We start from the raw sequence: 11,205 nt of genomic DNA on the forward strand, positions 1-11,205 counted from the left end.
ATCGTAAATAGAAGTTTATTATTGTAAACATGATCATATTTATAACTTTTTAGATAAATTATAAAAAACAAAATATTTATACTTTATACGAAAATTAAATCTAATATTGTCATTTAGTGGTAAAATTTTGCTACCATTAAATATTTGGTTCATTTTGCTGGAGTGGTTTTACTTTTTCTTTTTTTTTTTTTTGAAGTATTTGAAAGTTAATGTTCTTGATATTATTTAGCATTATTATTTAACTATAAAAAAAAGGCTAAAATTCCTTACAAAAATACAAAACAAAGCTTCGTTCTCTCGTCTTTTGGCGCGCTAGTTCATCAAACTGACGAGTGGAGAAGCAAACGAGCGGAGAAAATTGGTGAGTAATATTGATATCGAACCGCATTATATTTTCTCCATCTGTCGAATGCTACATATTATGATTTATTTGATCTTGTTGTTCTTCATTCATATGCAAGCACTTCAAGTCATCCTATAATTTGATCATCATAGTTTGCTTAAACAAACAGCTGATTGAACAAACTGCCCTAAGAACTGCGACGATCAACGGTTTGGTATCGATTCTATATGAAACCTGTTGTTTTCGCCATTTTCTTCTCCTTTTCAAATTGTACTACTGGAAAATCAAAATTGATTCCGACTTGTGTGATGTCTCCCGGATTAGATTCCTGACGTTCATTTTGAATACGCAAGACGTAAACTGTGTTACTCGCCCTATGCTATTAAGAATAATTTTAACGTCGATTGATGTGTGTAATCTTACGTTTGAGGATCTTACTGAAACTTCTGAAATTTCAACTTCTTTGTACGTCCATTTCAGAGTGTTACGATTTTTTACTTATTTCTGCTGTCCGGTTTCAAATTCTTTTCATCTTTTCTCTTGATTTAGCTTTAGGTAAAGCGTTTAATTAATCTACTTATTGTCGTTTGAGTATCCCTCTCTCTGTGCGTGGAGCAATGAGTTCTTGCGTTTAGATAATTGAGCTCATGACAACCACAAATTCTTTCAATGATGTTTACTTTTCTATGAAAAACTTCTGACTATGCTACAGTTGGTTGATAGCAACTGCGTATTTGGAATGGAAAGCAATGGAACTGAATTCAATGGCAAACGCCCGAAATTAGCTGTATGTTTACTCGTTTTTCTATGTCGTTATTCTTCACATGCCAAAGTAAAAGAAGATTGGGAAATTCAACAAATTTTCACTTTTTCAGGTGGAAGAGCAGGTAAGTGATACAGACATGTCCAACCTTGTAGAAAACGAACAGTGCGAAACGATCATTAAGGGTTCCGAGGAGATGGAATCGAATATCGCTTGCCTACTTGAAAAAATCGAAAGCTTCACACAGCTGGTAGGTGGTTGATACGTTCAATTCTTGTGGGCTGAATATTAGTTTAAGTTTTTGTTTGGCTACAAATATTGCTATTGATCCATATCTTTTTCTTCAATGAAGGTGTCTGAACTGCTGGAGTCAGGAAAGACTGCTTTTAAAGATCTTAGTAATGAATTTGAAGAGCGAATCATAGCGTGAGTTGAAATTCGAATACTTAACCTCAAAAAATATTTGTTGACTATTTTCTCATCTTAACTTTTATCTTTCTTTCTTCCCAGCATTCATAAGGATCATGTTGAAAAATGGCAAGATGAGATTAAAGAGCTGCGGTTGATTGATTCATCAAATGAGGAAGCCAGTACTATTTTATGCAATGCTCGAAATTTACTTCAGAATGGTCAGATCCAGTTTTGAAGGTAACTTCAAATATTGCTACTATGTGTTTCTTCTAGTCCATAATTTTTAGATGGTTCAACTTCTGATACCTTTGTTAAGTGCAAATGAAACTAGTTCACTGAATCGCTATAGTTTTGCTTCCTAGTCAACATGCTGGTATAGAAAAAGGATCATCTTATCATGAAAGTATTTCCTTCTCTACTCTAATTTTTACAGGAAAAGAAAATTGCATGTTTGTGAAAGATTTCGAAAATGTTATATCTTGTACGAAATCACTTCAAAATAAGCTTTTACTTCATCAAAATCAATTTGATATTTCAAATATAATTAGTTTTCATGATTAAAAGCATGTTTTGTTGTGATTTTAAAAACGAAAAAAGTTATTTTAACAACTTTAGAACCATTCCAAACATACTCTTCAGATTGTATTGAAATTCTGAAATGTACTTCCTGGCAAATACTGTTTTTAATCTTTGTAAATTTGTTGAGGTAAACCATTTTCTGCCAATTGATTTGAGGTGATCTTTACACACTTTTTTACTACATTGGTACAAGTAAGCATTGGACGTTTCATAACATTTTCATTAGTTTTTCTTTTTTTGGGTGAGTTTTAATTTTCAGCACCTAATTAAACCCATAAGCTAGGATAAGTCATTGGTGCAATCAAATTAGTTAGGCCAATTAGTTTAGCAAATGGGATTTGTTCCTTGAATATCTATCTGCTTATCTCACAATAAAGTTTGAGCAGCTGAAAGGGTCATTAGTGGGCTGTTTACATGTTTGGTTATAATTTTGCTACTTCTATATGAGTTTGTTTATTCATATAAATGAACAAATTACATTTCTTTTGTTCATAGGTTTGAGTTAGATTTTTATTCAGTCTCTCAAATCCTCTAGATCAATATAAACTTAATCCTAGAATTAGATAAATTAATGAAAGTATATAAATTATATAACATGTAATCATTTACCATGGTGATGTGATATTTTACTATATTTTTAAATACTTTAAAACTTTTTGTTATTTTAAATAATTTGGGTGAGTCATCCAACATATTTAGAAATATTGTCTCAAAAAGTCAATAAAATAATGCACACCTTTAAAACACATCTACGATCCACTATTTACCTATATTTCTAAATGAATGTTTTTGGTAATTAAGGGATGGTTGCAAATTTAGCAATTAAATTCAAAATAATTAAGTATATAACAATATTTTAAAAAAATTACAAATATAGCAAAATTTGTTAAATTCTATCAATGATGGAGTCTATCATCACTGATAGATCATGTTGTAAAAATTGATCTATCACCGATAGATTATATGAGTCTATCATCGATAGTTTTGCTATATTTGCAATTTTTTTAAAATGTTGTTATATCTTTAATTATTATTTCTCAAATGGCCACCCATTACAATTATCCATAGATTAATTGAACTTAGGGAGAGAGTTGATTAGGCAGATAGATTTCTTTAATAGAATCCCTACATCTCCTTTTATATAAATCATTAATGACCAAAGAAAATTATACTTATGGTATGATATTAATTTATAAGTTTCTTACTTACATACCTATGAAGTTATGACTGCACACTCTAAGAGTGCATTCTCAACATTCAAGTTGAAGCTTTATGTCAATCTTATAATTAATCTAGGCTTAAAATTGGTATAATCTTAACGAGTTTTTATTGGTATCTCAATCATAACAAGTCTCAATAACAAACGTAATTGAATTGTTTTTGTTGCATTGTTTAGTATCATTGTCTTCTTTATCTTTATCATTATCGTTACCATTTAGGATCAATCAATAATGGCAATTGTGATAGATTCATAAATCTTCTATTATAATAGTAACTTTAAAAATACCAGTATTTGCGAACAAAAATTGAATGAACATAATCAAATCGACTATAATTTTAAAAATATAAACATGATCTAAATTAAGTCATTTTTATTAGAACTCGTCGGGCAAAATATGATAACATTAGTTAGGATATAAATGCACCAATAGTGTAATTATGGACCGGGAGAAAGTTGTCAAAAGTCTAAATTTTAGAATCAAGTACTACAAATAATATAAAATATCTACCTCTTACCTTTTTCATATTTACCTATTATGATTTGGGGGAGAGATTGAACTATTTTCAAATATAGTTAAGAGAAACTCATTTACAAATATAACAAAATGTTACTCTCCATGAATGATAAACATTGATAGACAATAGTCAATGACATCTAACTATATTTGAAAACATTTTAAGTTGTTTTTGCCATCTCAAATAATTACACTACTTCTATCTTGTTTTAAAATTAGTTCCCATACACATGCAAAATGTGGAGGAGAATGGCAAAATTGCCCTACGAAATTTCCTTACTTCTTCTGGTACTTGCAGTTTCTGGAGAATTAAGGCACAAAACATTTAGAATCAACACTTGTAGTTCCTAGGGGATAATAAGGTTTAAATGATATGAACTTTTTGAAGTAATCCTATAAAAAGAAGCTAAAAGGTTAATGGTAGTGATTGGTAGAACAAAAAGAGAAGCAGAGCAATGGTGAAGAAAAAAGAAATGCAAAATGGTTATGGGAACAAATGATAGATTAAGCTAAATTTAGAAGGTGCTGTGCTATATAAAGAAGTCTTGGAAGAACCAAGTATGAGGTGAAATTAGTGCTATATGTGCAAAGAAGAATTTACAAGTACCACTTAAAAGTACATACATGGTCATTGCTCACTTGACAGATATTGACGCCATTCTTCAGGAGTTCCCTTTCTCAGTTTCAACATCTTTATTGCGGTACTTGTTAGAGGAATGGCAAGTATATCATAATCTTTTGGAGCCTACAAAATTCAAAGTAAAAATCGATAAGCTTCAGCTAGATGCAACCAGAACAGATCAAACATTATAATAAAGTGAAATTCTAGAATGAGTTAGAGAGAAACTAGGATTTTTAGATTAGGGTTTCTAGCCAACATCACAATGAGATTAAAGCACATTTAAATACCAAGTCTAAAACAGGCCTAATGGACTTTTATATCTTAAATAACCTTAACTAAACAACATCAAAATAATAGTGTAAAATAATATTCTCTCAAACATAAAGAAGCATGGCAGACACCACAGAAGAGAAGAAAAGAAAAAAAAAATTCAATTTCTCACTACATACAAAACGAAACATTACCTTGGGAGTTTTTTTCAGCTTCATATTTGCTTCTTCTACGGTTTTTTGGCCTTTCTTTGAATTGCATTTTACACAGGCAGCAACCTATTGCGACACAAGAGATTATAGAAAACAGAAAAAATTGAACAAATCTCGTAAATGAGATGTTGAGAAGAATCGTAGCAGATCAATGCTTCAGATAAGATTCCTTTGTCAATTAAGTTTTTCTGCACCTGTCATTAGAAATGTTTTTGTGCGGTTTTATTACATAGGAAAATCTTAGGGCATCTTTGTGTTTTAGGATCAAGATCAGTCTTCTAATGATTGAAAATTTTATTATATTGGTGAACTTAAATTCATTAGAGAATTTGCAATATAATGCTAATATCTACTGGATAACTCACCAGGTTTTCCCATGTCCATTCTCCTCCCCGGGATATGGGCAAAACATGGTCAATGGTCAAACTCTCGTGTGATGAACAATACCTGTTGATAAAAAAACCCGTTTGAGGAAACCAGAAGAAAGGAAAAAAGAAAATGCATACATAAACCGCAAGTAGAGTCAAAGATTTTCCATTCATATCCATGCAATATCATCCCTCATGTCAATACTAATATTCTAGTTAAACCTTCCTATTGAAAGTAGTGATAAGAATTTAATAAAACCTAAATCAACCAAAACTTATCAAACTCAGTCAAGAACCTCCATAGCTATTTTAGATAATAAGGGGCTTCGTTTCTACACTGCAAGTTGGCACTACCCAAATCTTTTTTATTCAAAAGCCAAAGAAACCACACTCCAATTAGCTAGAGTTCACTGTCCTCAATTATCATAAACTACACATGAATCTTTAGAAGTTCCACTTGGCAAAAAAGAACTTGGAATACATTGAACCTCATCCAAAGGTGGCCAAGATACAGTGTGAAACTCTGAAATCTTTGAAAGAATTATCCTTATCTCCTTAGAACTCAGGAACACAGTTGTATAGATCCTGTTTGATTATCTGGGATAGGGACCGATAGCCATCGGTTTAGTAAGTGCTCAAGCGACCTAAACCATGAATGAGTGCAAAATGACCATTGCCAAGAGCTCAAAAGAGATAAGCTCACACGCACTTCAGAGGCTATGAAACCAAAGTTTACAGGGCCTTATACTTGATGACAGAACTAATACCAACCGAATGACTGCTTGTTTTATCCAAGTGTGGTAAAAAAAATGACCTTGCCAGAAACCAATTCATAAATGAGAGTTGATGAGGATTGTATTAGCCATTCAAAATGGTGACACTATGTAATAGGCAGGCAGTTTGCTGTAAAAACACATGAATTTATGCTAGAATGGAAGCTAGTGCAATTGCATGACTGGAAATGGGTCAAGAAACATAAGGGTTTTTATTTCAAAATAAAATATTGGTCGATGGTTGAAAACAAGGCCATAGACACTCTTTCTCGCTGTTCTCCACGGGCAGTAATATTACAAGCCACTAAAAGAAACAAAGTGAATTGTAGCCTCTTTTGTCATAAAAATAATAATACAATTAAAATAGAAAACTATGTTTAATAGAACAACGACTATATAATGGGGTTTTATCAAAAATAGAAAAAAACCACTAAAAGAAAAAACTATTACACTTGATTTTTCTTTTTCTAGAAGTGAAAATATTTTGTCGATTTTTCTATTTTTTACAATTTTCCTTATCCATTCAATACAAGTTCCCCATCATAAAATTAGGATAACATCTCAAAATAATTTCTTCCATTTCAAATTTAAATGATAAATTGGATAAAACTAGTCAATTGTGAATATTTATTAACTTACTGACAAGTGTAATTGTCCCGATAAAGTATGTTTTTACGACTCAAAGAGTTCTTGATTCTTCTCCTCTTAACAACTTGCAATAAATGGGGAACCTGAAAACAGAGATGCTATAGCTCAAAAGCCTTTGACAAGGCAGAGATTCAAGTCAAAGAAATGAAGTCAATCTTGAACTTCTCCTGATTATGGAAATAAAGACCAATAACATGCAATTCTATAGGGGGAAAAAACCATGAATGAACCAGGTAAATGGTTTGTCCATACCCGCAAGACTGCTGGTATATAGAAGGATCCACTTGGAGAATTCACTGTCTGGTCATAGTATTCCAAAACATCAGCCTGAAGAAGGCAAAAAGCTTTGAGATAAAGTATCGAAACATTATTTAACAATTTATAGTAAACTCAAACTACCTGATCAACCTCAATCAATTGATACGAGTTATTTAACCTTTGGAAAGCCATCATCAAAGATTTAAAACTGACATTCTTCTTGCAAAAATTTAAAAATTGCAGAGAGTGACAATTTAAATGCCCATGGATTGTTATTTCCATTTGGCTTTTCCACTCTAGCTAAAGCTACCTGGACAGACTTCCTGAGCTTCCCTAACCAGATCTTCTAGACATATTTTTAATAAAAAACTAAAACCAATGAAATTGACACTTTTGGAACTATATATTATCTCTATTTTTTATACATAATGCATAAAAGAGATTAGCCAAACCTTTTCCATGAACTCCAAACAAATTGCACGTTTCCAACAAACAACGTTAACTGGCCTGAAGCAAGGAAACAATAGCAAAAGATAAATTGCAAACCATTCCAGGTATACAAATAATATGGAGATATAAAAGCAATATGAAACAAGTATATCAGGCAAGTGAAGGTCAATCCATTCCAATACATAAATTAAGTCAACTATTTGTTCGACTAAATAGCAGGAAATGAATCAAAACTTGTAAGAAAAAAGTACTGGGAAAGAATGGAGTTTGTTTGTGTTTGTTTTCTCGTCAATGCATGGTAGCACATATTCGCCATGGACCCAAAATATCGTCAGTTACTTCATGCTTAAATGAAGTAGGTGAAACATTGAGAATGAAACATTATCTAAAAACGAAATCACTTCAGTCGTCCCTGGTGCTCAATGGACAACATTAGCAACAATCCAAAACCATGGTGCAAGAACAAAATGGATCACAAAGTGAAAATGGCAGTCATACCTAACAATTGTATTTAAAAATATATGCTACTTGAAGGATGAACGAGAAGGTAAAATTATCTATGATCCCTTGAAAGACTTGAAAATACAACACATTACCTTGAAATTCTATACCTAGTAATACTTGTATACATGCTATATTCACCCCCGATCATTCGAACAGAATCGGGAATAATCTATTTGATATACGTACTGCTGCTGGCTTCATGTTTTCTCTTTTACTAATGTCTGCCCCACTTCAAGCTCCAACATCAGAAATTTGTTAAATTGTTGACTTAATCTAAACTAGCGTTTGGGTATCTTTTACTCGTTTGAATGGAGTAGGACCAAGTAAAACAGCTAATCGAAAGACCAATATCAATATCAACAATAAAGAAGTTTAGAAGTCGAATTCTACCCGTAATTCCACCCCCAAAGAAAAAAGCAGGAGAGCGTTGAGATTTTTCGTCAGAGATAACGATAGGACTATCAATTTGATAACGTTAGGAATAGGATTTCAATTTTTTTCTAAAATGACTAGGTAAACTGTATGCAGTTCAAGAAGAAATTAGGATAAGGCTTTCTCCGACGTCCTACAATTGATCAATTCCTAAAATTACGCCAAACTCTGACCAACTTCCCAACTAATCACATTTATACCACCATTAATATCTTGATAACATTCAAATTATTTCCCTACAGGAACACCGAAGAAGAACTCATCGATTAGATGAAAAGTGGAATAACCTGTAGGAAATATCCAAGACGAGACCTCTGAAGCAAGCCAAATCGTCAGACTCAAGCTCGTAGTCATAGTCAAAACCAACAACGTCGTCGTCACCGCCATTAACGCTCTCATCCCTCACACCAACACGCACCTCGGCAGCATGCTGAGTGGGTTTCCTCAAAGCTGAAGTAGAGGAAGTAGTAGAAGAAGAGGGACGAGAGAGAGGAAACCTCCGAGGTCGGACTGATCTGAGCTTGTATCTGAACCGATCTTTGGATTCTGAACCGAATGGTAAACCGTCTCCGTTGAGCAGCAACTTAAGTCGAGTGTGTGCAGTGAATTGCGCCATTTCTGAAACAGTCAATGGAGATGGAAGTGGAGATTGCTGGTCATCGGATGAAGAGATTGAAACCCAGTAGTTGAGGGGAAGACGAAAAGAGCATTACATGCGCACGGAAAAGTTCATCACCACATATTTTTTCCCGCACATTTCACTTCATATCTTTGATTTTCCAAAATTTAGTTTATCAACACAAAATTGGAGTCCTCTCTTTTGTCGCCCACTAATCTCTACTGGCACGTGCATGTCATCAGATTTTCTTTCCTCCCTTTTCTATACCCAAAACTATTTGCTGCATTTATATTTTATTAAATTCTTCAATTATAATTTTTTTTTATAAACTATTTTAATATCTTTTCCTATGTGATCGTTATATCTATATAAATACTTTTTATTTTTTTATTATTTTTGTTCTTTGTTTTATTTTTAAATACTGTGAAATGAACTAAATATATTTAAATAATAATAATAATAACAAAATTTCAAATTATAGACCATGAGCAACCGTGATAGAAGCTATTAATTTTACCATAACTATTTTATAATATTTTTCATAATTTTGTGTAGAATAATCTTATCTAGTATCGAACGTTGAGTAAACGCGGTTGAATGGATTAGTTTTTTGGTTCAAAACAATTAAAGTCAAATTATTTTTTTCTTTTCCCTTAAATTCAATCAAAATTATACTGTTTTTGAGTCTCTCATTTAGGTGAAAACTTAATTATCCATTAATGGATGGCAGAAAGGACAATTGCATACCCTCTATAAATTAGGGGCTTTCTTCTTCCTAGGTTTGATGATCAAAGTCGATCTTTTAATAATAACTCAAACTTCCTCTTCCACATTATTTCTTTCTTACAGCTCACAATAACAACAGCCTTGCCTCAAATTTAGATAACATTAAACAAGTTTTTCTAGTGTAAAGTTGATACTAGTTTGTTTTCTATGAACATTCTCTCGTTTATTAACAAAATTTGATGTATACCATTATTCAATGTTGGGTAAAATAATAGGTTATTTGTTGTTATGTTTTACGATGTGTAATTGACCAATGGAAGGATCATGTTTAGCCAATAACATAAGTGATCGGTAGCATATATAAAGTCGAGTGACCTATATTGGTATTGTTGTTAACACGATTCAATTTATAATTGTTACAAGTGATTTGATCTAGATCATACATGTGAGAAACGGTAAGACCGTTATTAGTTTGCATGCGAGCGAGAATAACCTTGGTATGGAAATATATAAACCTACTATTTTGAACGGCTAAATTGGGAAGGTAGTTTTATGGCATCCGGAAGCAAATTGAGTAGTTGATGAATATAGTATTGGTGAGTTATTTAGCGTTTCAAACTTAAAGTTATTGAGTGAAATATTAATGTATATTTAATGTCACATTTTATGGCATTGTGATTGATTTTATGTGAAAGCAATGGAAAACTATTAAAGTTGTGCTCTATTATTAGCCACAGCTCAATGGATGATAGACTTCTACATAGTTAGAAAGAGTCAACATTGCGACAAAGTTGCACGGATGATCCAACCTCATGAAAAATTATTGTTTTTTAGTTTGGCAAAACTGTCAAACGTATTCCTTAAAGTTTGATTTATTATTGAGACATAAAACAAACGTGGAAAAACTTCAAACTAGAGATTAAAAAAACCACTTAGTAGAAAAAATTTACTATGTGGAGTGTTATTATCACTACATATGAGTTTCTCCCCTGCTGCAGTTACAAAGAAAACACTCTCAAAACATTTGTGCCACTTTGGTGCTCAAGTTTTGTTCTCAACATCAAAATTCAACTTCAAATTTGTTATACTGGTTTCAACCCAAAAAACCTCATACCAATCAAAATAGTTGCTTGTTATATACTCATGCAATTCAGTTGCATTCTCAAGACTTGATTTGTTTATCCATTATTTCAAGATTATAAGTTTCAAAATTATTTGGGGAATTGACAAAAATAGGCCAAAAATGGGGTAGATAAAGACTTTTAGGATTGATTGTAAAAAAGTTGACATTTAGGACAAATTGGAGGTGAAATGACGAAAATACCCTCATTTCAGATTAAACATTTCAATTTAAGAACCTGCGAGATGTTTACGAGATAAAATAATAATAATAATAAATTGCTAACATCCTTTAAAACATCTCTAAAACAATCTTAAATCAACCCTAAATCTGCTCTTCTTTTCCAAATCTGGATCTCTCTTCTTTTCCAA

At 32.1% G+C, this 11,205-nt stretch overlaps 2 protein-coding genes across 5 annotated transcripts; one reads left to right on the forward strand and one right to left on the reverse strand.

Annotated features, from left to right (window-relative positions):
* Positions 1-87: 87 nt before the first annotated feature.
* LOC101207413 lies at positions 88-8,746 on the forward strand. 2 transcript variants are annotated; one of them, XM_011654025.2, is made up of 6 exons: positions 90-361; positions 1,056-1,130; positions 1,219-1,356; positions 1,459-1,532; positions 1,617-1,754; positions 8,612-8,746. In XM_011654025.2, the coding sequence occupies exons 2-5, from the start codon at positions 1,083-1,085 to the stop codon at positions 1,750-1,752; spliced, it is 396 nt and encodes a 131-aa protein (XP_011652327.1). In that variant the 5' UTR covers positions 90-361; positions 1,056-1,082; the 3' UTR covers positions 1,753-1,754; positions 8,612-8,746. The 2 variants fall into 2 exon arrangements, with proteins under 2 accessions (XP_004141148.1, XP_011652327.1); XM_004141100.3 differs by lacking the exon at positions 8,612-8,746 and having other exon boundaries at positions 88-361; positions 1,617-2,588.
* LOC101207660 lies at positions 3,926-9,265 on the reverse strand. 3 transcript variants are annotated; one of them, XM_031882696.1, is made up of 8 exons: positions 8,657-9,255; positions 7,436-7,490; positions 6,978-7,052; positions 6,717-6,808; positions 5,302-5,383; positions 4,919-5,002; positions 4,457-4,577; positions 3,926-4,133 (listed from the first exon to the last, which is right to left on the reverse strand). In XM_031882696.1, exons 1-7 carry the CDS (start codon positions 8,983-8,985, stop codon positions 4,461-4,463), a joined length of 834 nt encoding a protein of 277 aa, XP_031738556.1. In that variant the 5' UTR covers positions 8,986-9,255; the 3' UTR covers positions 3,926-4,133; positions 4,457-4,460. The 3 variants fall into 3 exon arrangements, 2 of the variants coding, with proteins under 2 accessions (XP_031738556.1, XP_004141149.1); XM_004141101.3 differs by lacking the exon at positions 3,926-4,133 and having other exon boundaries at positions 4,317-4,577; positions 8,657-9,254; XR_004215303.1 differs by lacking the exon at positions 3,926-4,133 and having other exon boundaries at positions 4,511-4,577; positions 4,919-5,130; positions 8,657-9,265.
* Between the last annotated feature and the right edge of the window lie 1,940 nt (positions 9,266-11,205).

Source organism: Cucumis sativus, chromosome 3 (assembly GCF_000004075.3).
Source record: "Cucumis sativus cultivar 9930 chromosome 3, Cucumber_9930_V3, whole genome shotgun sequence".
Classification (NCBI taxonomy): Eukaryota; Viridiplantae; Streptophyta; class Magnoliopsida; order Cucurbitales; family Cucurbitaceae; genus Cucumis; species Cucumis sativus.